The sequence below is a fragment of the Engraulis encrasicolus genome, chromosome 2 (genome assembly GCF_034702125.1).
Source record: "Engraulis encrasicolus isolate BLACKSEA-1 chromosome 2, IST_EnEncr_1.0, whole genome shotgun sequence".
NCBI classification, from domain to species: Eukaryota; Metazoa; Chordata; class Actinopteri; order Clupeiformes; family Engraulidae; genus Engraulis; species Engraulis encrasicolus.
In genome coordinates this window covers 55,616,636-55,644,126 of record NC_085858.1, presented here as the reverse complement: position 1 = coordinate 55,644,126, position 27,491 = coordinate 55,616,636, and the positions used below count along the sequence as shown (strand labels likewise).

The window sequence follows — 27,491 nt, the reverse complement described above, 5'->3', positions numbered from 1 at the left end:
GGGCCCCCTACCCAATACACATACAATGTAATAGGGACCCAATTCTGGGACCCCTATCTCTTCTCCCTGGGCCTGGCACGACATACCCCTTTGTCCCCCTCTGTCGGCTGCCCTGTTTGCCAGTACGCGTAAAGTAAGATAGGTTACAGTTCATTCAAAGTTTTTTTATTAATGCAGTTTCATATAAAAGGGAAAGATACAAGAAAGGTGTGCAATACTTTCATGTTAAAATATTAACCATAGAAAAACTTCACATTTTTTATGAAGGCATAATTTAGTTGTGTGAACGGCGCATAACTTAATACTGCAATATCAATACAAAAAGACCTCAACAATTATCCTATTACCTAGATTTTAAAGTGCATTAAACCAGGAAAAACTACTTTACATTGTGCGCATGGAATATCACATGTTGGTCTACTTTCAACATCTATAGTAGCTTACATGGTCTGCTGAAAAGAGTGACATCTACGATACAATACAGTGTTAGTGCAATGATCACATCAGCATCCCAGGTTAAGATCATGTCACATTGGTTTGAAACACAAAACATCAAGTTTTCAAATAGTCACATTTAAAGCTGAGGTGAAATGCTCACCTAAAGACCAGCAGTCAATGGCAGTTCAACCTTCATATTCAGTATAGTGACAAACATTCTATGTGAACCATCAATTCCACTGTCCGTCAATGACAAAAACTGACAGTCACGCCATCGTTCGGCTTGGTAACATGGCAGGCTGCCAGATCAGCCTGAACACAGCACTCTTCACATCTGACCAACATCTCAGTCCTTATTAAAAAATAACCGGCCTTTTGGCCCTGCTGTGGCCAACCGGTAGGGCACTCGTCTGCCATGTGGTCGACCCGGGTTCGATTCCTGGCCCGGGTCATTTGCCAACCGCTCCACATCACTCTCCCCATTCGCATCCTGTCCACCTCTCACACTGTCCTATCATCAATAAAGTCGTAAAAGACCAAAAAAAAAAAAAAAAGCGGTCCAACTTCTCCATTTTCCTTCCACTTGCTCGTTCTTTAATGAGTCCTTCTGCATTCTGTGGTAATGTGTGTGTGTGTCCCGTATTTAGGACTTGAGGCCGAAATGGGCCATGAGCTGCTCGTATACAGTCCAGGCCATGGCTGCCATCATGGTCCGCCTCAGACAGCGGGGCACCGCGCCGCGGAAGAAGCCCTGCACACCATGTTCCTGTGCAGAGAAATAAACAGGCAAATTAAATACTTGATCTGTTAAGAAATGAACCCCTGCAATAAAGTTGCCATTACCAGAACGGATAAAGTGACAAATTGTGTGATGTTGTAGTAGGCCTAGTGTAGTTCTATGGTAGTTAAGTCTACTACAGAGCTGCACTGGTGGAACGGCACACACTATGAGACTACTACAACCAAAATGATATACATGTTCCTGGAAAGAGACAAGGTCAGGTTTAGATTCTCAGTAAACAAAGCGGCACATGTTCTTGGGCAGAGGAAGAGGCAACGTTGAATACTTTAATACAGTTAAAGCCTTTGTCCAGGACAGATCAAGAGGCAATTTTAGATACACAAAAGATATAACTGTCCATGTTTCTAGGCAGAGAAACAGGCACATTGTATAAATGCTACAATACACAGCAAACCATCCAACTCTTTGGCAAAGAGGTAATTTCAGATACTCTGATGTAACCAAAATAAGTGAAGATGCAGCAAGTTATACAGATGTAGGCCAAAGAAAAGATAAGGTGTACGGGTAGCCAAAGCCATAAAGGATACATTCTGATACAGAAAATCAGTCTTAACTTTTGTTACTTTGAGTATGGCTCATTATTTTTACCATTCGATTCAATGAAGCTATCACATTACTCAAGTATTATATTGGCATGGTGTTTACCTTAGGTTTCATTAATTGACAATAAAATCTAGATTTCCTAGTCCCTTATGTGGCTGGATTTCCCTCATTTGAAACATGACCATGAATTGACATTAATTGACAAGCTTTCTCTAATAAATCTTCCTAGGGTAGACCTATCTGAACTTTGCTTATGTCACCTGTCTGCATTTTAAACCTGACAATGACTCAGAATTGACAAGCTTTTCCTATGAAATCTTCCCCGGGTAGTACCAATTTGTTTCTCTCAGACAAATACTGGCAAGCCTGAAATCAGGCAAAGTGCCTGAATCCTATCAGGCCTGCACACACACACACACACACACACACACACACACACACACACACACACACACACACACACACACACACACACACACACACACACACACACGCACACACGCACACGCACACGCACAAGCCAAAACACTTACATAATAGTGTTTTATTATCGGCTCAAGGGGCACACAAAACACGACTCACTTTGTATATGAGGCACACGGCGTCTGGTGTGCTCTTGTAGAGATGGGGACAGACTTGCATGTGTGTTTTGACCACATCTGCTGGTTGCGTGACCAGGGAGGCCAAGACCCCCGCCACTATACCACAGCTGAAGTTACCCAGTGGAGCATAAGGTGACAAACTAATCTCTGTAAAATGAAAGGCCAAAAAAATGAAGGGTTTAATTTTTAGACATTTGTGACCGAAAAGATGCAAGTATTACTATCACTGCTGGATAAAAAATGAAATGTGGCAATTGATAGCACTAATTACATTATGCAATAAAAGTAGTTTTCCGCTGTAACCACACTAATGCTTTACATGGCCCAGGGACACATTAACATTGATAAAACATTGATATCAAAAATAAAGATTAACATTACATTACATATAACAAGGGATTAAATCAGTATTTCATGGCAGCTAGACCTTGCCCTCAACAGTGGTATAACTTTATTGTTCTATTACTTGGAGCCTGTCATCATTGTAATGGTGATAATGGTAATAATCAGGGGTGCGTTTCTCGAAAGTGTAGGTGCTAGCCAGTTACCAACTTGGGTAGTTGCCAATGAGGAATTGCATTGCAAACAACAAAGTAGGTAACATAGTTAGCAACTATTTGTTTCAATACCGTCACTCGCTCCTAACAACTGACCTTTTGGCAGTGCGCTCTTGCTTTGGCTGTAGAACATGAGGTAGAGGCCAGAGAAGGGGGCGTCTCGGAGGAGTGTAGCGGCCAGGCCGGAGAACAGGGCCCGGGGCCCCTCCGTCTGGCACACGCTGCGCAGGGCCCCCAGCACGCTGCTGTAGTTATACCGCCCACTCTGGAGGGAAAACACACAGGAGGTGCACAGTTAGTCGTCAGTACTCTGCAATGCATCATCTTCTTCATCATCAGAGACACTTATAAGCATTTTACACCTTAAAAATACAGTTTGGGGGGCGCTGTGGCGCAGCGCGCTAAGCCCCCCACATTTGGGCTTTCATGCCCGCCCCATGGGGACCCCGGTTTGAATCCGGACGGGGTCATTTCCCAATCCTCCCCCATATCTCTCTCCCACTCATTTCCTGTCAACATCTCATACTATCCTGTCAATAAAGGCATGAAAAGCCCCTACAAAATATATTAAAAAAAATAAATAAATAAATATGGATCATGTAAACAGCCAAATAATCTCCTTAAGTATACTTTCATTTAAACCGATTACATTTAATCTGTTTATAGGAATAGTGCCTATGTAAACACAGCCAATGATTACAAACCTCACTTTTCCCCTTAGCGCTGCTCCTGATATACAGTATGCAGTACATATAAAACACAGTTAACTCATTGAGTGCCAGCCATTTTCAAATTCAGACCGGGGGGTTGCCAGGCTTTTTTTAACGTTTGAGTCATTTTTCAAGAGCCATAAAAATTCACTTCTTTGTCCATGTGAACAACAAACATACCAGATCAATGTGTTAGGCCCCACCCCCCCTAAAAAAACGCAATTGACTTGATATCAAGTCTTTGGCACTGTGCCATACATTATGAAAAGACTCGTTTTCAAGTCCATGGCACTCAAAGAGCTACATACTAAATATATCTGAAGTGCACACACACACCTCGAAGCGCGTTTTGATGACGGTCACGGGCAGCATGCAGACTCCTGCCACCACGCGGGCCCCCCCTCCCAGCAGCATGGCCTCCAGGGGCCCGGGGCCCTTCTCCGAGAGGAAGTGCTGCTTGAAGGTGAAGTAGGTGCTGAAGTAGATCCCCACACCGGGGATGGTGCGCACGAAAGACTGCATGGAGAGAAAAAAAAATCACAAATATTTGAAATCGAACATGTAGCCTCTTACTGCAGATGGGCCCGCCAGCGGGCCTATGAACTCTTTGCTGAAAACTCTCAACTACATCATAACAACATTTCTATGGCAATGCAGAGTCTTAAGTAACTCTATTAAGACTTGGCCATTTCCATTTTGTTGAGGCTATATGCTAAGGGGTTAAGCAGGTCGCAGAAATGTATTAACAACAGTTGAGATGATGGTATGATGAGTATGGACATTTTTTCCCAAAAACTTCCCAATACCAAAATAAAGGGAAAAGGGAAAGAGACTCACCGGTGACACTCCTTTCCATAGTCCAATGAGCTTGTCCGTCTTCACCACGCTGAGCAACACTGTCACCATTCCCACCCTCGCAGAGCTGAAAGTGAAAGTGGACAAGTTTTCAACATCAGATCAGACACACACATTGCTCATGAAGGTAATCATGTGTGACCACAAATGTACATGTACATACTTCACAACTACAACATTTTGTGTTTGTACTGTACAAAACAATTAAGTGGGCGTTAAGAAAAGCATACTCTGTGTATCATTTAATTTCCTAATGAGTGTAGTGAACGTAGAAGGGCCTTTGTCCAGAAGTAATATTGAAAATAGTGTGCCCTTTTGAATTGTACGACTTTGTTTGCCTCTGGCAGATTAGGTGTGCAATGGAAATCATTGGAATGTATTGATCGATTGATTGATTAGCCTACTGCCGACAACAAGTAGATCTGAATTGTAGGCATGCATGCCATTGGCAGCTGTGCTTGACAATGTTCTGCAGGGATTACTAAATTAAGATTAGCAAATACTAATGAAATATAAGGAGCACAGTGCACAATTCTTTGTTGAAGCCGGTTTGGAAATCACTTAGTTTCTGAGTGATGTTAAAACCTCTTACTGCAGCTGGGGTCGCCGGCGACCCTATTCACTTGCTGAAAATGCCTAACTACATCATAACAACATTGCTGTGACATTACAGAGAGCCACAGTGCTGCGCTAAGGGGTTATTAAGGCTTTGCTGAAGCTTTTTTTCACACAGGCACACAGTATGAAGAAACATGCGTCATCCGATCTATACGTAGTGAACAGTCCCTATAAAATCTGTTCTCTCCCCTATTGCTCTTTACAGCACAAAATGCATTGATCAGAGATGAGCCTGGACTTAAATTCTTGATAAGGCTTCCTCTGGCATTCTAATCGTTATCAGTAAAAACAAGCTGTACAATCATTCAGGGGAAGACCACAAACGGTCGTCACTACTCTATCTTTGCACGTGTACTCCCATGCGCACATACGCACAATCCCTGGCCTGGGGACACGCAGTGACTGCGAGGACCATTGATGGCATACTAGTCAATGGACTGCACAGGACAGTGTGTGCGTCTGTCTGTCGGATGTGAGTCATAGCTTGACAGCATTGTACGTGACCAAATTAAAGGACCATATGAAGTGAAGGGGATGGCAGTGTCCCAGTAAGGGGATGGCAGCGTCCCAGTAAGGGGATGGCAGTGTCCCAGTAAGGGGATGGCAGTGTCCCAGTAAGGTCATGAAATAATAATAATAGTACAAACTTTTTATATTGAGTTTTTCATGACACTAAAAGACGCAGAAGGACCGAAAGTAGGAAATCATAATGTAGGAAAGCATAATGCATATTAACGATCTTCTCTACAAAGCAAAAAGGCAGTAACTGCACTGATGTTGCCGGCGACCCTATTCACTTGCTGAAAATGCCTAACTACATCATAACAACATTGCTATGACATTACAGAGAGCCACAGTGCTGTGCTAAGGGGTTAATGATGACATATCAAAATATAAAGATTAATAAAAATGATTCACCTGCAAAGATTGTGGTAATATAGAGTAACAAAGCAGCCGCATGTCAATAATCTACCGTACCTGAAACTACTTAAGCGACAACATAATGATTTTAAAGTCATTTTACTGATTTTGGAACTATGTGCAGTTACTGCCTTTTCGCTTTGTAGGGAAGTACTGTGTCTACCCATGATGACTGAGATTAATTCACCTTTGGCTAAGCCCCCCCACTCAAAAGCTGTTTGGACCAATCACAGCGCAGCAAAAGGCCGAGGTCGGACAGAACTTGGGACAGTTTTGACACCGCTCTATAGACCTATACAGCGTTGTGTGATGTTTCCGTGATGTTTTCGTTACTGTCACCGTCATAGATTGCAGAGAAAATGGTTAAACGTTGTGGTCGACTCACCCAGGCTGCACAGTGGAGTTGAGGGTCTGCAGACGCGTCTTGACCAGGTCCAGGGGCTGGAAGAGCAGAGTGGAACAGGTGCCACTCAGAGAGCCACACATGAAGGCCTTAATGGCAGGATGGGCCTGATGGAGAGAGAATGAGAGAGAGAGAGAGAGAGAGAAAAAGAGAGAGAGGTTGGGGGTGGGTGGAGAGAAAGAGCAGACTACATGAGCACAAGAATCAGGAAGAGCAGGAACATCTTATCTACCCCTTAACTCACATCTTCACTGTGTAGTTGGTGCTCACGTTCTTGATTAGTAGTTTAGAAGAAGACGTGCTGTCAGAGGATTCTGGGCCAATTTTAGTCTGCCTCATCAAATTAGGAGTAACAAGGTTTAGGCTGGACAGTGCACGTGATTCAGTTTTGTTTTGTTGTTGTGCAATGTATGTTAAACATAAGAGAAATCCTGTTTAGGTTGATAACAACTATTCTGAAAACCTACTACAGTATATAATATCAACGCAACCATTTAAACGCGTAGTCCGGTTATTGTGGTTGATCTGTTTGTGTTTTTTTTTACGGGAAGCTTGTTTTTTCCCCCCCAAGGATTACCCATAATCCCACCTCCAGCTCCTTTGAATTGTAAACAACCACTCCCCTCTCCCCTGCACTCAAAAACACACACAAGGCAGCATTTATGTGAAAGCACATTCTTCTCTTTCGCCACATCACAACTATATTATACTGTCACTTTCACACATGGCATAAACACGAGTAAAGCATAGACCTTCTCTTGGTGGCTTGATCCAAGTAGGTCACTACGAAAATAATCTGGCCAACAGTTGTTCCTCTTCAATCAAGGTTACAGACAAGGTATGTAGTTCATTTCATATCAAATGTGAAGCTTCAAGTGACCTGCTTAGGAGTAAGTTATTCTGAGTCACCAAAACAATGTCTTTGATGTCAATAAAAACTTCCAACTATTAGTCTGTGTGATATGTCTACACATTTCTATTGACATTCTCTCTGATTTCTCACCCTCCCTCTCTCCTCCCTTATCTCGAGTACACAGCTTTCCTACTAGCAAAGCGTACTACAGGGGAGAGTTATTTGGCCACAACTCCGCGTTGACCAATGGGATCTCTGCTCCACAGAGGCTCGGCATGACTCGATTACAGAAATTGCTATGGCAACAGGGCTTGTGGCTGTCTGCCTGGCCTCCCTGCAACTCAGGGGTGAATTTCCCAAAACCAAAGTTGCTAACTACATCAGCTACTTTGTTGTTTTCAATGCATTTTCCCATTGGCAACTACCGAAGTTGCTAACAGGCTAACAACTTCTCTTTTGAGAAACTCACCCCAGGCCAGTAGCACTTCTGCTGGCGGGAGCGTCTTGGAGTGACTCTGCTCTTGAGTAGGGGCACGTTCAAGGCAGTGCGGAAAGGAATCTGACCCATTTTTTAAGAGTGCCACAAAAGGGGGTCTGTCAGTCGTGGAAGATTTACGAGGCATGCAGCCCCCCTGAAACCGTGCCAGGCACGTGAGTGGGGCACATGTGGCTGACTGTGGGCACCTTTTTTTTTTACCCACGAAGCCTTTAAAGCTGTTGGATCAGAGTCGGAATTTAGGCTACTTTTAAAGAACTCAGAATGTTGCCAAAAGTATAGAGCCAAAGACATGCTCCACATCTAAAATCATGTGCTCCAACTTTTGTAGGCGATTAGAATTGAGTTGTTAAATGATTGCTTTGTTGCCTTGGGGCTCAATATAAATGTTGCAAAAGCACCAATACGTAAATCAGTAGCCTACACAAATTATAAATAAGGCTTTTAAATATGCATGCAATTAGAGTTGTGAGTTATGCATTGTTTGACTGAAGGAAAGACTGAGAAACTGGTTGTCATAGGTGCTGTTTCCACGTAGCAGGATATTTTTTTAGCAGGGTATTTTTTTCTCCTGTTGAGGTGTAAACGCAACATGTGGATAAAAATAAATCCTCCATTGTAACAAATGCGTTTCAGCCCCCTAAACAGGATATTTTTTTCTCCTGCTTTTTATACCTGGATTTTAAATATCTGCTATGTGGAAAAGGAAGGCCAAAACCAATGCAAAACCAATGCAACCAGGAGAAAAAAATATCCACATATAAAAATATCCAGCTACGTGGAAACAGTACCATAATGGCTACTCCATAATGGCTACTCCATTCTCCAAAAGCAGAGTACTTCACGTAATGTTCAGGTCAAAGTGACCTGCAGCAACTTGACATCAGCTGGACTGATTCAGGGTCAAGACATTAGCCTGCACTATAAGCGAACCAGTGACATTAACAGGGCAGCCAAACTTAAAGGAATGCTATTAGACTTGAGACAAAACACAATTTGAGAAATGCATGATTTGGGCATTCAGAAAAGTTTAGTGAATCACACTTTTGCATAATAATTTCATTTCCATCATTTAAGATACTCACCAGGGCCAGTTCCATGGTCCAGAATAAAGGTAATCTTCTTCCGAATAAATAAATTAATATAAACCAGCAGTGATGTGGGGTTTCACTGTCTCCTCCTGTATTTCACTGTCTTTCCTCAGGGCAGATGTCTGTAATGTCTATTAGAAATGTCCACAGAAAAAAAAAATATCTCAGCAACTGTTACAACAATCAATCCGATTCCAAGGTCTACAGAGAAATGAGGACGCAAGTTAGGCTGCAGCTGCCTTACAACTCCGTTGCCACTACCCACTGTAATCACCTGATTCACACAATGTTGGGCATTAGGAGGCAGGACTGAACAGTGCGTTACTGATTAAGCTCTATCACATATTCAGGGCAGCATCTTGCCCATTAGAGGCAGACTGTAGCCTATGCAGCACGCAACCTGGATGACGACACGTGCACTATTTTAAATTGATGTGTTCTGCATAGCACTGGTAAGTCTGATTTTGAGAGATGAACTAGGCTACAGTGATCTCACTGACAACCCCCTCGGAATCAGTTTAAATCTTACCGGTATCCCAGTTGCGTGGTGGTCACTGAGTCTGCAAGCATCACATAGTAGAGACTAAAAAGAAAACCAAGATGAAATTTGACATTCACAAACTCTCAAAATTAGGTTACAAATGAAACGACGCATTCCACTGAGCTCAATTCTGAAACCAGTGTAGTTGCGCGCCCTGACGTAACGCAGTTATTCATTCTCCAAAAGCAGAGTACTTCACGTAATGTTCTGGCAAATAGAAGACAATTATACAACACGACTTTTACTGACCTTAAAACTTTTTTGATTGATAGGAATACTCTCGAGCTCAGTTGCCTCTGTAGATCTTGTGCCGCGTCTGATTCCAATACTGACTGGGATAACCCGTGGCTGACAGCATATAACAGAGAACCAGTTTTAACTTGTCATTCACGGGGCTATTGTCTCAAGCAGGGGCAAACTCTGGCCTGGACTGCCTCCCTTTGGCAGTGGAGCACCCTGGCGTTGGAAATGTGCATTTATTGTGAACTGAAGGGCATGCGACACAAATAGAACATGGCACGCGAGTCTAAAGCTATATTTAATGCCAGTCAGCTAGTTTTGTCCAATATGTTAGTAAACACAAGGTAGGCCTAAAGAAAAGGTCATAACTTCTACATGAAATGCAGAGGCAACAATTTGACAATCTGTAGAAACCACACTTCCTTAAATCCCACATTTATCTATTCAGATCCAAAATTACAAATATTTTCATAGGCCCTACTAAAATTGCAAAAGTTTTACAACTTCAAAAATATGTCCCACCATTTTTTGTCAATTATAGTAACATATTATCCAAAACAATTGTATTGTATAATTCCTTTACCTGCACTGGCTTAAGATGGCCCGTGCCCTCAAGATATGGGTTGCTGTGCCCCCTAGGTGTGGGGCCCTAGGCTGCAGCCATATCTAGACTGAGCGCTAATCCGGCCCTGACCACCACTAAAGTATTTCTAGATATCTAGTACACATATCGCAGGCAGCACGCCTGTGTTTGCAATAAGAAAAAGAGTGTGAAGACATACCTTATTGGCTACTGCAAATATTTATCTAGACCATGCAGAGTGGACTTCATTTTTGGACTATTCGGCTCATCTACGCTCTGTACCACTCAGTTATGGCACGTGATGACCCACTCTTATACTTTTCATCGTGTGAGACCTGCCAATGGCCAAATGAATGCAAGTGTGTAGTACATGTTTAACATGTTGTGCAAGAAAGTGTTTAATTGTGTATTCATTCATGCATTATACTAGACACCTTCATTTCCACCGGGATTAATACATGTTACTCTACACTATTCTATTCACAAACCCACAAGACCCCCATCTTGGCTGGCCATTTAAAGAAAGAAAGGATGAGAGTTTCACTATAGATTTGTAAGTTTTCTTTCCTGTAAAGGCTCCGTGGGCCAGATGAAATGGTTCGGTGGCTGCTGTGGCCCCCGGGGCGGAGTTTGCCCACCTCTGGCCTAGATATGGACTGTGTGAAACTATTAGCTCTTACCATATCAGCCAGTTCTACCATATGACTTTAAGTATTAAATATTTAAATCACTGATCAAACCAAGCTATTATATGGAAGAAAAAAAAACCATGACATCATGATCGCAGTTTAGAAAGCCATTTTTATTGCATCAATACCAACATTTCATGACTCCATCCATCTAGATACTTTTATTTCAGAGCCGCAGAGAAACAGTACAAAATTAAGACATTTTTTTCCTTTTTTTATTTATTTTGTTTTTTTTTCCGTGAGAGTATAACTCGTTATTCTAATCATAAGAAGTCATCAATAATAATAGGTTCCTCTCACTTCCCAGCAGTGTGAGCGAAGAAAGCTGACCCTGAACACGCACAAAAAAAAGGTGGGGACAGGGTGTCAACAATCACCGGCACAGGCCTCTCGCGCACACATACGCCCTGGCCTCCGTTTAAAGACTGTGTTTACCACAACCTTAAAGACAGGCCCTCCTCCCCCACCCCCCAGTCCTCTCACGTCAGGTGAAGGCCAGGGGTGATGTTTTACGCCTGCCGTGTGGCTCCCTCCAGGTATATACAGCTTGTGGTGTACGTCTAAGAGAGGGGAGTCTTGACTACAAAACCAGATAAGTGGTTAACGAGCCTTTCCTTCTCTCCCCTCTACTCCCCCTCCTGTCTTGTCTTGTACTGTCCTGCCTGGGTCGCGTTTTTTTGGGGTTGGATACATAGAAACCCACTGAAGTTCCCCTCTCTCAGCAGTGCCCTGAGAATACAGTGTGTGCTGTGAGTTATAATAGTGTACCCCTCCACCCCCCGTCAGCATTGCCCCTTGCGGCAGAAGAAGCTACTAAATGACAAAGTTTACAAAAAAGAAAGAAAGAAAAAAAACCACAAAAACAAAAACAAAAAAGACAATTATATAAAGTCAGACGACTCAAGGAGTCCAGACAATAAATGCATCATAGGTTTTGACTGGACCTGTGTTTTAAGGCTGTCGTGCGAACTACTACATGGGCTTGTGCATAGGCTACTTGGTATATATTTTTTTCACTGTCAATTATTATTCGCACCAGTGTAGTGGCATACATGGTGACTGAATAGTCATTTAATACTTTCTAATATGCTCAGTGCAAAGATACTTCTAGCCCCGTTTTTTTATGTTTTTATTATTCCTTCTCTAATAAAGTTCTTGGGTGCATGTTAGTAAATGTTCCTGTGCATATTACAGCCCCATAAGCTTGTATACGTGTATACGGTACTTAAGCGCAGCTACATTTCTTACAGTACACATGGCAGCAGACATCTCCCACTCTAGAGGCATGTGTGAGAGAGGGAGAACAGGGAAAAAGAACAGGATAAAAAAGGGAAGAGAGGAGAGGAGAGGGGGAGGCTTAGAGAACGAGAGGAAAGAAACGGGAGAGTGGGAGCTAGTAAGAGCCATTATAGTACATTGGGTAGTACTTCCATCCGGAAATCATTATAAAAACTTCAGAATAAAACACTTTTTCATATTAAGTTTGTGATATTACTTTGGTCCCCTTCTAATAAGTTTCTCATCTTCACTTTGTCACTTCACTTCTTTTTTAAAGTCTCCTTTGTACACATCCTTCCATCTTCACTTGCTTTCCTTCCCTCTTCGGTCAGTTAGAAAAATAGATCCAGAAACAGTTCTATCATAACTGGAATGTAATCCTTACAAAAATAGCATTCATACTTCTTTTTTTAATCCCAGAGAAAATCACATGAAGAGACAGATTTTGGTCCTGCATTTGACATGTGAGTGGCGTTATCGGTGGGAAGATTGTCAAATGGTTGAACGGTTTCAATCTGTAAGTATGCACTGTAGTTGGAAGGTAGGTAGATTGTCAGCTCAACGGTTCTCAAAGTAAAAAAAAAATAAAGAAAACAAATTTTAAAAATTAAAGTAGAGATATATATGGCATTGGTTGGTACAGGCATCTCACTTCTGCATTATACATTTTAGGGCGTCCGAGCTTTTATTGTTTTGTTTCCCTGTTTGGGTGTTACTGCATTGTCCACTTTTTGCAATATATATATATATGGCACTTATGTGTTTTTGCATGAGTGTCGGCTTGTCTGACCAACTTCTAGTGTATTTAATACATGCATGTATAAAAGGCTTGTGTGTATGCATGTGTGTGTGTGAGATAGTGTTGGGGGTGTGTCAGTATGCAGACAGGTGGACACTGCTGCAGGCGGGTGGGCGTTGTAGCTGACTTCACTCGGGCTTGGGAGCTTCGGATGTCTCGCTCTTGGTCTCGCTCTCATCGTCGCTTACCTCCACGCCCGCGCGGCTCACGATGCGCCTCATGGTGAAGGGCAGGTCGCCTCGCCTAGAAGGTCAGAGGTCATGGAATGGTGAATGGTTCAAGGGTCGGAACACAGGCAAGCAATACATGATATAAAAATACACAAGTGGTGCGGTGGAAAATCTGGGAAAATAAAAGGAAATGAGGGGAACAACAGCTTGCACAGTCGCTCCCTTGTTACGGTCACAAAAGCAGTCTATAACACGACCACATAAAATGTGCTTGGCTACTGTTTGGATCCCTAATCTTAAACTGCATACATGCAATCCTTATATTGCAAAGTGACTTTTAAACAGTAACAACTGATATCAAGTAAGAGCACATAATTGCTGCTTGAACATGTCCATTTTTAACTGGATATAGTATGGGCGTGTACCTGAGTTTGCTCTTCAACGTGTTGACTTCGCGGTTCATGGCGTCGGCAGACTCGCTGGCGTCCTCCAGCTCCCTCTGCAGTTTCCTGCGGTTGGCGTTGGCCCGCTGGGCCTCCTCCTCAGCCTCCTCCAGCTGACGCTTCAGCGCCTTCATGCGCGAGTTCAGCTTGTCCGACTGGACACAAGGGGGCACAAGGGAGTCAGTTAGTAACAGCAAGCAGCCCAAGAACTCTGAACAATGAAGTCCAACGCTCCAACTAAAGCCGTCACTTCACTGAAGAAAAACTCCATTCCAATATTCTCATTCAAACTGAATGTAATTATTTTGTATTTTTTTTAAAGGGGAAAAAAAACGGGAGGGAATTCAACTCCCAGGACTTCTATATGTGATAGACATGGTGTATGGAGTAACATAATGTGGTCAATAATGACTATCCAAGCTGTATTTATTTGTGTGTGGTGTGTGTGCGCGTCTCACCTGGTCCTTGTACTGCTCAGCGTTGCGTCGCTCGTCATCCACCTGCAGCACCACCTCCTTCAGCTTCTTCTCCGTGCGGCGCACCAACTTGGAGGCCTGCTGCCTCTCCCTGCACATACAGACAAACACACACACACACACACACTTAACTATATATTTATCCATCTCACAATTACCTCATTTTATTACATATTTATCAATCTACTATAAAAAAATTATCCTTGCCACTTCATGCGACACCATGTCTTTCAATGGGAGGCTCTACTTGTGTTATCGTCTACTTTTTGTGTTTACGTCTATTGTTCATCATTGTCTTAATGTTGTGTGTCCTAAATGTGTTGCATGAGTGGGGATCACTGGACTGCAAATCAAATCTACCTCTTAATAAAAGTGATCTAATCTAATCTAAACGTATATTACTTACATATACTGTACTGTCTAAACTTGCGCACACAACATAGCTGAAGGGTGTAGAGATTTGGATGGATGAGGTACTGACACAATTATAGGAAATCAATGCCATTCATCATCATGCCACCTCCTTTCTGTGTCACCTTCACCTCAGATGTGTAGGATGACAAACAGGCACGGGGTCACAATGTTCAAAATCTGAAGTCAAAGGAATGTGAATAATGCCGCCCCTGGCTGGCTAACTGACTGTCTGCTGGTGGTTAGCTATGCCTTCCCTGTCTGCTGGTGGTTAGCTGTGCGTTCCCTGTCTGCTGGTGGTTAGCTGTGCGTTCCCTGTCTGCTGGTGGTTAGCTGTGCGTTCCCTGTCTGCTGGTGGTTAGCTGTGCGTTCCCTGTCTGCTGGTGGTTAGCTGTGCGTTCCCTGTCTGCTGGTGGTTAGCTATGCGTTTCCTTCTTTGTGCTGAACACATTCTAAATTGTTGTTCTGACATTCCAATTCAAATATGGCCCGGTGGAGTCTTCATATTCATCAAATAGTGAAAGGTCTGTTGACAGAACCTGAAGTATTTTTCCTCACTAAGGTCAGCTTCAGAAAAGGACATCCAGTATCTCCACAAGCCCAAGCTCATGCTGCGGCGAGGGAGACAGACTCTCAGATCTTTGTATACCCACTGTAGGGGGGTACGTGGGAAAAATGATTAAATGTATGGAGCACAGCCACATCGGACTATAGAGCAGGAGGGGAGAACTCATTTGTCGTATGACAAAAAGGCTTAAGGTCAGATTAGACTTCAGCAACTGCGAGCGTGAAAAGTCGCGTGGGAGTGGCCACGAACCAATTTTGTATTCATGCATCTGCGAGCTCTGCGAGGTCTCGTTGCCAGCCACATTTGAAATTGCGCGATTAGGCTACTTTCACTACATTGTAAGCACTGCGGTCATTATTAAGCAATGTTGCTTTCTATCCCGGTTAGCTAGGTATTTTCACACAAATTGCAAAGGCAATGCAGTGGTATCATTATTTGACATACCCAGTCTGTTTTCAGGAGCAGAAAATGCAAGCATGTAAAGAGGAACGGTAGTAAAACCGCAGGCATTGTGCCACGAGTGTTCAACTGATGCATTGTTTGTTACTTAGCTTAGCTTCGTGTATTTACACACATTTACACACAAGGCATTAATAAAGTTTTTAACAGAATACAGCTCTGCTCTCGCAAACTACTGGCATTGCGCTGCTACAAGAACAGAACAAGGAAGTAGCGAGACGACCAATCATAGTGCCTTTTTGTCTGCGTACTCCGCGTCCGTCCGACGGATAGTTAGAATTTTTTCGAGGCGCTAGACGACGGGCGCAGAGCCTCTGAGAGGGGGGCGTGGACTCGCATAGACAGAAAACGGACGGACGCAGATTCTATGCGAGCGAAGCATAAATCTAGCTTTAGGGGGATACACGAGACAAAAAAAAAGGTTGGGGAAGCCCTAGTCTGGTCTGGTTCAACCCACCGGGTCTCGATGTCCAGCTGTTCCTCCAGCTGTGCGATCTTGGCCTCCAGGGCGGAGATGGAGGCCTTGTACTTGCTCTTCACCGTGCTCTCCATCTCCTGCAGCTTCAGCTTCAGCTCCTTGTTCTGCCTCTCCAGCTGGGAACGCGCCCCCTCCAGCCGCTGGGCGGTACTGCGCTCGGCCGTCAGCTCCACGTTCATCTGGTCCGTCTGACAAGAGCAGAGCAGAGTAGAGTAGACATTTGTTAATCCCGTTAAGGTAAATGAAGGTGTCAAGCAGCGTGGATAGATCCACAGTACGCAAGACATCATAGACATTATTGCAAAGCATATTAAACATACAGCACACTCATAAGCTATGAGATAGAGGAAGAGGAGAAAATGGTGCAGGGTTAGACCCTGAGGAGTTCTTTATAGTTATTAACGATATGAAACAGGCTGGTCCACTTCAGAGAGAGTGGGCCAAGAAGGACTAAAGCTCAGTGATCCAGTCATCCTTGGCCCGGTCTCTCTGAAGTGGACCAGCTCGTTTCCTACCGTCTGTCCTGAACTGTGATCACCAAGAGGGCTGGAGCACAAGTGACCTCCTTTTCCCAAGATGTTACAATATATTTGGTTTTCTGGCAAAACGCATTGCCCATCTGTAGGAAATGGACAAAAAAGGCTGCAATGGGGGCTGGGCCCTAAGGCTTTCTTTGTGGCAGATTTCTTTGCCTTTAGTTGCTAGAAGGGTTCTAGCAAAATATAATTGTTGGAAATGCATTTTTAAGTGTGAAAGAAACTTGGACTCGTGGCAGAAAGCCATTTCATACAGACAGCGGAAGATTGTGAAAGATGCATCAAAAGACAAAGATGGAGACAGAGGAGGTTTAGTGGAGATTGAGTACCAATCCCGTCTCTTCATAGTTTTGCCGTTTCTTTGCATTTTGCTTGCAGCGGCCAATCAAATTAACAACAATCGATTTAATTTTCTACTACGACCTGTTTACCGTTGAAGCCGTCAGAATGGAACATTGAATTATGTCTCTCTTCGCTTGGCTTGTTTCGCCTGCATGGGTCCCCGGCGTTTTAATCCAGCTTCTTCATAGTTACAGCGGGTACACATACACACAAATTTGGCCAAGCGAAGAGCATTTCGATGAGGGATGAGTGGGGCGAAGGCATGTGTTGCCTATAGACCCAGTCGGCAACTCTGGGCCCACCCATGAAATTCTTTTCCCTCACATTGGCTAATCAATATGCCAAATGACTGGCAGTGATTGGCACCGCACGACCACGGGTGGAGCATTCGGAGGGGAAAACAAGGCAGTTTAATGGGCGGGCAAGAGGAGCCGACTGGGTGAATATGTGCGTTAAGAGACCAATGGCGTACCTGCAGCAGGGCCTTCTTGAGGCGGTCGTTGACCAGCTCTGTGTTGCACTGCTCCTCCTCCAACTCCTCCTCCAGCTGGGCAATACGCGACTCCAGTTTCCTCTTCTCCTCCGCAATCAGGGCACTGGAGAGAAAGAAAAGAAAGTATTAATTATAAAATAAAATAACAACAACAACGCATAGGAAGGAAAAGTGTAGATACAAGGTTTCTGTCTGACAGTGACGACATGTTCAATGCATCGAACTGTCCCATAGCTGATGGTGAGTCAGGGGCTTACTTCTTGCTGGCCTGGCTGTTGATCTCGTCCTGCAGTTCATCTCGTTCCTGCTGGGCCTGCCTCTTCATGCGCTCCGCAGCAGCCAACTCCTACCAGGACCAAACACAGCACACGACAACTTTAGAGAAAAGCCACCAATTTTGGTAAGGTATTATTTGTCCATAAGAGAAATAATTTTGGTATGGTATTATTTGTCCATAAGACATGAATCAAAATCCATAAATCTGTGATTGATGATGTTGAAGATGAATGATCAGGACAAATTATGAGCCGGTAAAAGGAACAAAAGGTGTGTGTGTGTGTGTGTGTGTGTGTGTGTGTGTGTGTGTGTGTGTGTGTGTGTGTGTGTGTGTGTGTGTGTGTGTGTGTGTGTGTGTGTGTGTGCGCGCGTGCTCACCTCCGACATCTGGATCATGTCGGCCTCCATGCTCTTGACCTTCTTCTCGTTCTCCTTGGCCTGGGTCAGGATCTCATCTCGGGACATGCGAGTGTCCTCAAGCTCCCGCAGGAGCTCCTTCATCTGGGCCTGAGAAAGGGACACCACACAGACGACACCAGTTTTATACATGCCATACCTTGTGTAACGAAGGGGAGTAGAGTTGCCCCACCGGGACCTGAACCCAGACCTTCTGGGGTCCAGACCGCTAAACCAAAGAGCCAGGCTTGTTGACGTGACATTCAGAGCGCACCCACAACCCTAGTGATGGCCACTCCATCACACCTAGCTTTGACAGCTGCTTGATTCACTGATTTATTCACTGCCACAATAAAGACTACAGAGTTACAGACGCTAGAGTGCTAACAAAGTTTTATATGACCAAGCCTTTATTTCAACTAGGCTTTGCAGCTTGCCTCAGAAGTTTTTCCTTCAGTTTTACAATTCAACACATAAAACTAAACAAGTAGTTTTGAGTCAATAACGTAAAGAAGTCAATGAAAGCCAGAGTAGTGATAAAAGGCAGCATTTACGATACTTATTCTGGCAGTGATAACAAACATTAAACACAGATCAGGGCTGCACTATGACCAAAGTAACGCCTCTGCAATTTTGTCTTAAACTGGCCTCTGACACATACAGTACAAGGCACTTTGGCACTATATCCTGTTTGGTCCATCTTCAGTATACAGTGGACTGAATCAGTGGGCTGCCCCCTCTAAACTATGAGCCAGTCCCAAAGAAAAAAACGAGCAAAGAAAACCCAAAACAAACAAAACAAAACAACCGCATCAGCCACTGGGGACTGTCAGCCCACTATGAAAATGCCCTGTATGCCAGATTACCAGCCCAGCCCTGGTGGAGCCCTACCTGGAGTTTCTTGAGCTGCTTGAGCGCCTCGTCGCGGTTCTTGTTGGCCATGTCGATGGCTGCCTCCAGTTCCTTCAGGTCCAGCTCCATCTTCTTGCGTGCTGCCACGGCAACAGAGCGCTGCTTCCTCTCGTCCTCCAGCTCCATCTCCATCTCGCGCACCTGACGCAAGCAACACATGAGGAAAATGCATGATGAACATGACAAGAATCAGTCATGATGCATTGGTAATTTTTTTTTTGTATAAAATCATATTTGCTGAACTTTGTGAATATGTGGTGATGAACATTGAGTCCATGACCACGAAGTAATCCCATTGTCGTTCCTCCCCACCTGTTTGACCAGCGCTTTCTTCTTCTCCTCGCCCATCTCGTCGCGGCCCTGGAGGTCCCTCTCGTACTGGGCCTTCATGGCCTGCATGTTGACCTCCAGCCGCAGCTTGGCGTCCTCGGTGGCCTGCAGCTCGTCCTCCAGCTCCTCCAGCTGAGTCCTCATCTCCTCCAGCTGCTGCTCCATGGACCGCTTGGACTTCTCCAGCTCGTGCACCTGCAGGGAGGGGGGGGGGGAGAAGAGAAAGGGATGTGTTAGTGGAATCCAAAAACATCATGGCGGAAGATGGAAAATATGGACACTAATGCGAGTTTCTTGTCTGAGATGCATCCTACAAATTTTCAAAAGAAAGTTGCTTCTCCAAGATACATCCAATGAACTTTGGACATCAACTGAGATTGTACATGTACATTTCACATGAAGTTGTAATTCTTCATTACTCCCACTAAAAAATAGCTTTTCTGTTTTTATAACTATTACGCTTCTTCAAAACTGCAACCAAGAACCATTGTGAAGCACCTATGAGAGAACGTCTTCAATGTTCAGCTCAGAAAAATAAGAAAGATCCCTACGTGTCCCCATGTCTGTGGTGAAACTGAAGACAAATTTCCACATTGTGGACAATTAAGCATTCGTATTCGTCCTTACGTTCTTGCCGACGTCGTCCTTGGAGGAGACCAGGTCCTCCATCTCTGCACGGAGCAGCTTGTTGGCGCGGTCCAGCTCGTCCTTCATGTCGCTGATGGTCTCCAGCTCGCGGGTCAGAGCCAGAGCTCGGGTCTCCTTCTCACGAGCCTCGGCCTCAGCACGGTCACGCTCCTCGGCGAAGCGAGACGAGATGGATTTCTCTTCAGCCAGCATCTGGGGAGAGAGAGAGAGCGAGAGAGAGAGTCAGTGTGAGTCTACAAATGATTTCAAACTCAGGCTTGTAGACCATTTACAAGGTGTCTACATGTTTGACCAGGTTTATGACTTTTTAAGGCTTTTTAATAACCTCTTCATAAAAAGACCAAATTTGTCAGGTGAGTAATGTTTTGCACAATCATACAAAAAAGGCACACAGGAAATCAAAACAAAAGAATTTACACTTGTTTCACACACCATTAACCCATTGATGCCTGATGTTGCGTTGCGCAACATTGGCCCTGGCGCCTGGAGTTGCATTAAGCAATTTTCAGGCTCATGAGATTTGAGACAACTTTATTAAAAATCTCTGTTTGTTCGAGATGAATGAACACATTCTAATGAAAGATGAGGGTCTTAGCGATTAAATGCAACTTAGTGCATATTTTTATGTGCTTCAGAAGCTGAGATATTAGGTTTTTATTGGCTGAGGGCAGCTTTTCTTAAAAAGGGCTCAGGCATTCAGCAACCTTTTTTTGCAGGTGCCTTAGGCACCAATGGGTTAACAATAAAGATACTTTATTCCACTTCCAAAGCAGGCTACCATCAACAATGAAGTGAACTGTAACTTCAGCAGCAGGTTACCAAAATGCACTCAGTACTTCTCTAGAACACCAACACTACAACAAAGACCCTGCTTGGTTGGTAAAAAAGAAACTTAATTGCCACTTTAGGTGTTGGAGAGTTTATATTTGGCTAGCAAGATGAAACATCTACTAGCCATATTGGGTGCCATATTGGGTGCCATATTGGGTGCCATATTGGGTGCCTACCTGGTCGAACTTCTTCTGCTTCTTCTCCAGGTTGGAGACGATCTGGCGGAGGTGGTCCTGGTCCACCACCATGTCGTCCAGCTCCTGCTGCAGGCGCGTCTTGGTCTTGTCCAGCTTGTCGAAGGCGGCGCAGCGCTCCTCCAGGCGCTGGCTGGTGGACTCCAGGTCCCGCTGCAGCCTCTTCTTGCCCTCCTCCGCACTCTCCAGGCTGCCAGCCTCCATCTCCATCTTCTTCTTGATCTCCGACAGCTGCAGGGAGAGAGAGACGGAGGGAGGGAGAGTGGCAGCGTGAGAGGTAAGGAGAGAGGGAGGGAAGGAGAGAGGGAGGGTAGGAGAGAGGGAATGAGAGAAGCCGGAGGAGAGGGAGGAGACGAGGCAGGGAGAGAGGGAGGGAAGAGGGTTAAAGAGAGTCCAGATGCGGCATACACGCAGGATAACCATTACTTGTGGATGGAATTATGCATAAGTGTGGAGAAAGACAGAATTTCTACCTCATATTAATACATTATTATACTACTATATTATGACTATGTGACTGACTATATGCCTGGGAAACATCATCTTCTAATGTAAAATAAATAACCTTGGATGGCAAACTTAGATTTTCTGACGCTACCACTGTATCCTTTACTGTACCCGGCCCAGCGCAGCAGCGTGCGCGCGTGTGTGTGTGTGTGTGTGTGTGTGTGTGTGTGTGTGTGTGTGTGTGTGTGTGTGTGTGCATGTGTGTCCATGTTACCTGGCCGTGTGCGGCGAGCAGCTGCTTCTCCACGTTCCTCTTGGCCTCCTCCTCCTCCTCCAGCTGCTCCTTCAGGTTGTTCTGCTCGTCCTCCAGCTGACGCAGGCGGCTCGACACCGCCAGCTTCTGACGCGTCTCCTCCTGGAGCAACTCCTGCAACGACAGAGAGACAGAGACAGAGACAGAGAGACAGACAACAGAGTCAGATATACATGCTTCAAATCGGAACTACACCGCCAAAGTGCAGTAACTACATATTTTGTCAAAATTTCTCAATTTCAAATGCACTTTGCCTTTGTAGGGCAGTTTAGTTCAAACAGTCGCTTTTGCACACCACTGTAGTTGGACGGGCGCCTAGGATATTATCCGTGAGGTTGTCATTTAAGTGTAAAAAAGGTTCTGCACACTGTCCATTCCACCAGCACACTTTACCTGAAGAAGGTCAGATGACCCAGATCCACATTATACTACATATATGCCATTTATACTATATATTACACCAGAGATTCTTTAAGTATATAGAGATATGCCAATGCAATAGGTTGCTATGGGCACCTAACATGACCAGGTTCCGGTCTGCCTAAAGGAACGTGTCATAATGCTCCTACAATGAATAGAACAGTCCTTAGGTCTGCTTAGGTCTGCCTAAATTCCCCCCCCCCCCTTGCAATAATAGAACCCGGAAACAATGGGCCAATGGAACCTCTCTCTCTCTCTACTCTCTCTGATTACACTGTGCTGACTGGCTTGAAAGAAGACTGACAAGACTCACCTGAACGTCCTGCAGCTGGGACTCCACAGCGGAGCAGTCCTTGGACGCCTTGATGGACTTGCCCTCCACCTCGCTGAGGAGGCCACTCACGTTCTCCAACTCGGCCTGTCGCGGACGGAGAAAGGAAGGGAAAAAAAAAAAACGTTTCAGTTGGTCTTAAAGCCTGAAGCATTTCAGTTAGTTAGAGTATATTTGAGTTCATTTTTTTGTATGATTGGTTGAACTTGATTTCTATACCTCTACAGAAATGTGCATCAAACGGCAAAAGTAAAACCCAATGATATATATCTACAGCTTGGCTATCACCTACAGTAGCACACAATCATTATGAATCACTGAAAACAATGGACAAATGGGCACATAATGCTCGATAGACAAGATCATCCAAAACTTAACTTGATCAGCCCATCAGCTGAATCATCCCACTTCATCGACCACTTCCACACTTCCTCGTATGGGGTCCCATCACCACTCACCTGCATTTTGGCCATTCTGTCGGCCATCTCGATGCGCTGCTTCTCGCTCTCCGAGTGCTTGATGGCCAGCTCCTGCACCTGGGCCTCGGCCTTCTTGCGGCGGTGCTCCGAGTCGCCCTTGCCCTGCATCAGCGACTGGAGCTCGATCTGCAGCTCGTTCCTCTCACTCTCCATGGCCTGCTTGGCCTTCTCCATCGACACCTTGTTCTATTGGGGGGATGCAACAATCGAGTGGATGAGTATGTGCATGTTTGGAGTTGAAGAGTTTCGTTGGAAAATGGTGTATCCACCATTTTTGACGTTTGCATTTTATTATTGGAGTCCTATCATCTACTGTATGTGTGAATTCTTGCCATTCAAATATTTTGAAAACACTTTTTAAACCTATGTATATAAAATGCATTTGGCAACACAGTGCAATGGAATGCCCAATACAACATTTTTTCTTGTTTTTTCTTGGGACTTATGAAAGGTGTGTGTGTGTGTGTGTGTGTGTGTGTGTGTGTGTGTGTGTGTGTGTGTGTGTGTGTGTGTGTGTGTGTGTGTGTGTGTGTGTGTGTGTGTGTGTGTGTGTGTGTGTGAGAGGGAAAGAGTGGCTGAAGGTCACGTTGACCGAAAGAAAAGGGTGTTTACATGTGCTGTAAACATCCAAGGAAGACATTGTGTGCGTTCCTGGGAGTGACATTGTCATAGTTTGCATGTGGGAGGAGAGCCTCAATGCACGCAATTGAGGTCATACTGACCAAATCCAAGAAAGAATGTGGATGTTCCTGACATTCTCTGGACTCTGTGTATGTGTGTGTGTTTGTGTGTGCGTGCGTGCGTGCGTGCGTGCGTGCGTGTATCCTTTACTATACGTGTGTCTATACAGTACGTGTGTGTCTTTACCCTCTTGGCCTGCTCCAGCTGCTCGTTGAGCTCGTCGAAGGCCTGGCTGTGTTTCTGCCTCATCTCGGCCACCAGCACCTCGTGCACCTTGGCCTCGTCCTCCAGGTTCTTCTTCAGGCTCGTCACCTCCGCCTCGCGCTTCGTCCTGTGGACGGAGGGGGGACACATAAGAGGGCAGTGAGGGATTTTGCTGCTGCATGCTAACCTACAGTCATTTATTGAACAATGCCCTAGTATTAACTTTAAACAACTACTCTGGGAAAAGATTTGGTGAAAATGAAGACACCACTCCCCATATCCTGTGGTGCAGACACATAAAGAGCCACTGAATGGCAGAATGGCAGCCTGTGATTTGGCTGACCCAAAACAGTCTCTGGCTGCATGATACTTATTGTTTGATTCATGTCTGCAGGTACAGTATGTTTTACACTTTTGAGTGACTAATCAGCCAATTTCTGTATGGCAATGAATGTGAGCGTGTACGAGTGCAGAAAGCACGAAAGTGTCGGTGAGTCAGTAAAAGCTAGCTGTACAAACTGTGGCGCTTTTACTGGCCACTCACTGACGAGTCGATGGTAACGTGCCAGTCGCTCAATAGAAAAATCATTATTTGAGTGTGAACCAGTCACCAGTCAATATGATCTTTCCCAGAATTGTTGCTGGTGCCAATAAGCATCCTACTGTATGTAACCAGTGTACATGTGTGCTTATCAGGGCTTGACACTGGCACCTGCCAACCGGCCAAATGCTGGTAAAACTTGGCTGTGGCTAGTAAAAATTACAGTGCCACTAGCCAATGTGGCAGGTACCTTATTCAACGGTATGACACATCAGAATAGCATTTATTCTGCATTTTACGCCTTGTGTATCAATTGTTTCTATTTACGTTCAAGAAAAAGCTCAGTTCCTCAGTTTTTATTTGTTTGATTTATTTCCATATAGAAAGCTATGCACTCATCTGATTGCTTTAACACCTCATCTTCTGAGGTTAGATGAACAGCGTCATGATAAAGAAAAAAACAATATCAAATTTGTGGCTAGTAGAATAGCTGGATGGCTAGTTACTCAGGAAAACCACTAGCCACATGGCAGGCAAGCGGAAAAGTTAGTGTCAAGCCCTGGTGCTTATGTCTGGATGGCTGGCTGCAGGTGGCATGTCCATGCTGCAGTATGTGTGCTGTATTGAGTCCACAGCTGCCCAGCAGGAACTCTGGTGCACACAAGTGTGTCTTCCAGTTCCATGATGAGGGTGTGGTATAGATATGAGTGTGTGGACGCTGGTGTGCGTGTGTGTGTTATATTGTGTCTTGAGGACGTGTGTGTGTGTGTGTGTGTGTGTGTGTGTGTGTGTGTGTGTCTACTTTGCAGTGTGTATACGTTGGTGTGTGTGTGTGTGTACTTTGTAGTGTGTATATGTTGGTATGTGTGTGTGTGTGTACTTTGTAGTGTGTATACGTTGGTGTGTGTGTGTGTGTGTGTGTGTGTGTGTGTGTGTGTGTACTTTGTAGTGTGTATACGTTGGTGTGTGTGTGTGTGTGTGTGTGTGTGTGTGTGTGTGTGTGTGTGTGTGTCTGTGTGTGTGTGTGTTACCTGAGCTCCTGCTGTGCGGCTGTGGAGTCGAGTGTGTCCTCCAGCTCTGTCTTGAGGGCCTCCAGCTCCTCCCCCAGGTCTCGGCGCTGCTTCTCGGCCTTGACGCGGGCCGCCCTCTCCAGGTCCAGGTCCTCCTGCAGCTCGGACAGCTGGGCCTCCAGCTCGCGGATCTTCTTCTGGGCCAAGTTCTTCTGGGCCGCCTCCTCTTCAATCCTGCACAGGTAGGCAGTGCACGTTTACACGACAGGTAGGCATCATACAGTACAGTGCACATTTACACGACAGGTAGGCATCACGCATGTTTATATGAGAAATAGGCATCATACAGCACATGTTCACATGACATGATTCGCGTATCTGCTGCAATGATGCAACATGTATAGATTTCTTCTGGGCGGCCCTGCCTCCTCTTCAATTCTACAGACCTGCCATGCATGTTTATATGACATTCTCATATCTTCTGCAATGACAACTTGTACCAATTTCTTCTGAGCGGCTTCCTGTTCAATCAGTATTCTACTGCTTTTATGAATCATTTGGCCGCTTTGATTACTGTATCTCACTATAGTTTGTATAATTTATATTAGAAGAACCTGATGCAAGACCTCATTGTCACCGAGTTGTGCCCACTTCAATTCTGTGCAACCAATGGGCATATTGACATTCTTATTTACTTCTGCGTTTTGTTCTGCTGGCAGCTCTGACGTTATACGTAGAGTGACAATTACGTCATCTCCCTTTCTATGGTGTTTGCATTCCATACAGGCAAACATCTACGCATGAAACACCACTAAACACGTCATCCAATAATGGATTCTCAACAGTCAATCATTTTCAAGCTACGTACTAGTTACATAATCATGCTCTACTCCTGGCACTCTACTCCTCTGTAGTCCCTGTGCAGCTTTATTGTTCATGAGCCCCACACCATCCTCAGCCGTGGCTCAAACAACTAATGCACCATACTGTTACCGTGGAGACCCGGGTTCGATTCCAGCCTGAGGTTTACTTTCCTGATCCTCCCCCGTCTCTCTCTCCCACTCATTTCCTGTCCCACTCTTGACTATACTCTACTTTTTTGGGCAGTTTTTAGGGCATTTATTGTGATAGGACAGTGTAGATGCAACAGGGAAGTGGTGGGAGAGAGAGATAGGGTTAGGCCAGGAAATGACGCAGGCCAGACTCAAACCCGGGTCCCAAAAGCATGTGGTATGGGTGCTCTACACCAGTGGTTCTCAACTGGAACAGTCTTGGGACCCACCATTTTCCACTCTCATTCGGTCGCGACCCAATTTTTTTAGTGTTCAAGTCAATTCAATGCAATTCTCAAAATGTAACCAAGACTGTTGTAGGAAAAGTTGATTTTTTTTTTTTTTTAGAATTACTTTTTTTTTTTACACCAAGGCTCCGCGACCCACCCATGACCCCTCCGCAACCCACTTTTGGGTCGCGACCCACCAGTTGAGAAACACTGCTCTACACACTACACCACAGCACTCCCCCCTCCACTGCACTCTCGTAATGGAGACAGAAAAAAATGAAGAAAAGGGGAAAACTGAAGAGCGTGGGTCCCATACCTGGCCAGGGCCTGCTGCAGCTCCTCCTCCTTCTTGGCCAGCTGGGCGCGGAGCTCGGCGATCTGGGCCTGCAGCTCGGCGATCTGGTCGTGCAGCTCTGCGGAGTCTCCCTCCTGCTTGCGGCGGTTCTTCTCCAACTCCTGGCGTCCCTTCTCCTCTCGACGCAGGCGCTCTGATGGGCAGAGGGGTGGCAGAGGGTCAGAGCAGGGTTAAGGAGGCCAGGGGCAACAGAGAAAAGGGCCAATGTGTTGATTGGGTTTTGATTGGAATGCGCCAACCTTGCTGAGCATTTAAAACTAACTAGGTGTGCTTTAAAGACTCTCATACGAGGTTGTCTAATATTACTAGTCAATTGGAGCCAATTTTGGTCCCCTAGGGGAAATTCTTTCTCTGCACTTTATCCCATTTGGACTAGTGAATCACATTGAAGTACACACACTAGTCCGTAGCAGTGGGCTGCCTGCTGAGCGGCGCCCGGGGAGCAG

General features: G+C 45.0%; 2 protein-coding genes across 4 annotated transcripts in view; both read right to left on the bottom strand.

Moving 5' to 3' along the window:
* Nucleotides 1-155: 155 nt before the first annotated feature.
* Nucleotides 156-9,862, bottom strand: LOC134442086 (mitochondrial glycine transporter A-like). Of its 2 annotated transcripts, XM_063192409.1 has the most exons (9): nucleotides 9,680-9,862; nucleotides 9,419-9,472; nucleotides 8,884-9,020; nucleotides 6,432-6,556; nucleotides 4,490-4,574; nucleotides 3,989-4,168; nucleotides 3,039-3,207; nucleotides 2,366-2,532; nucleotides 156-1,204 (listed from the first exon to the last, which is right to left on the bottom strand). In XM_063192409.1, the coding sequence occupies exons 3-9, from the start codon at nucleotides 8,896-8,898 to the stop codon at nucleotides 1,082-1,084; spliced, it is 864 nt and encodes a 287-aa protein (XP_063048479.1). In that variant the 5' UTR covers nucleotides 8,899-9,020; nucleotides 9,419-9,472; nucleotides 9,680-9,862; the 3' UTR covers nucleotides 156-1,081. The 2 variants fall into 2 exon arrangements, with proteins under 2 accessions (XP_063048479.1, XP_063048480.1); XM_063192410.1 differs by lacking the exons at nucleotides 9,419-9,472; nucleotides 9,680-9,862 and having other exon boundaries at nucleotides 8,884-9,299.
* A 1,172-nt stretch (nucleotides 9,863-11,034) lies between these two features.
* Nucleotides 11,035-27,491, bottom strand: part of myh9b (myosin, heavy chain 9b, non-muscle) — a 58,876-nt gene continuing 42,419 nt past the window's right edge. For both annotated transcript variants that reach the window (XM_063192400.1, XM_063192403.1), the window contains 17 exons: nucleotides 27,007-27,178; nucleotides 25,430-25,642; nucleotides 23,840-23,984; nucleotides 22,952-23,158; nucleotides 22,476-22,580; nucleotides 21,704-21,856; nucleotides 20,965-21,213; nucleotides 19,937-20,149; nucleotides 19,292-19,504; nucleotides 18,959-19,120; nucleotides 18,050-18,178; nucleotides 17,653-17,741; nucleotides 17,375-17,498; nucleotides 16,004-16,212; nucleotides 14,091-14,199; nucleotides 13,615-13,787; nucleotides 11,035-13,262 (listed from right to left, as the gene is read on the bottom strand). In XM_063192400.1, coding sequence (XP_063048470.1) covers nucleotides 13,148-13,262; nucleotides 13,615-13,787; nucleotides 14,091-14,199; nucleotides 16,004-16,212; nucleotides 17,375-17,498; nucleotides 17,653-17,741; nucleotides 18,050-18,178; nucleotides 18,959-19,120; nucleotides 19,292-19,504; nucleotides 19,937-20,149; nucleotides 20,965-21,213; nucleotides 21,704-21,856; nucleotides 22,476-22,580; nucleotides 22,952-23,158; nucleotides 23,840-23,984; nucleotides 25,430-25,642; nucleotides 27,007-27,178 — 2,780 coding nt within the window. In that variant the 3' untranslated portion in view covers nucleotides 11,035-13,147. The remainder of the gene's footprint in view (nucleotides 13,263-13,614; nucleotides 13,788-14,090; nucleotides 14,200-16,003; nucleotides 16,213-17,374; nucleotides 17,499-17,652; nucleotides 17,742-18,049; nucleotides 18,179-18,958; nucleotides 19,121-19,291; nucleotides 19,505-19,936; nucleotides 20,150-20,964; nucleotides 21,214-21,703; nucleotides 21,857-22,475; nucleotides 22,581-22,951; nucleotides 23,159-23,839; nucleotides 23,985-25,429; nucleotides 25,643-27,006; nucleotides 27,179-27,491) is intronic.

Bases quoted from the DNA above. Each gene is read 5' to 3' on its own strand.
- LOC134442086 (XM_063192409.1), bottom strand. The intron at 4,575-6,431 runs GTGAGTCGACCA...TTTCACTTTCAG, and splicing joins AACTCCACTGTGCAGCCTGG to CTCTGCGAGGGTGGGAATGG. The intron at 2,533-3,038 runs GTCAGTTGTTAG...TTCATTTTACAG, and splicing joins CAAGAGCGCACTGCCAAAAG to AGATTAGTTTGTCACCTTAT.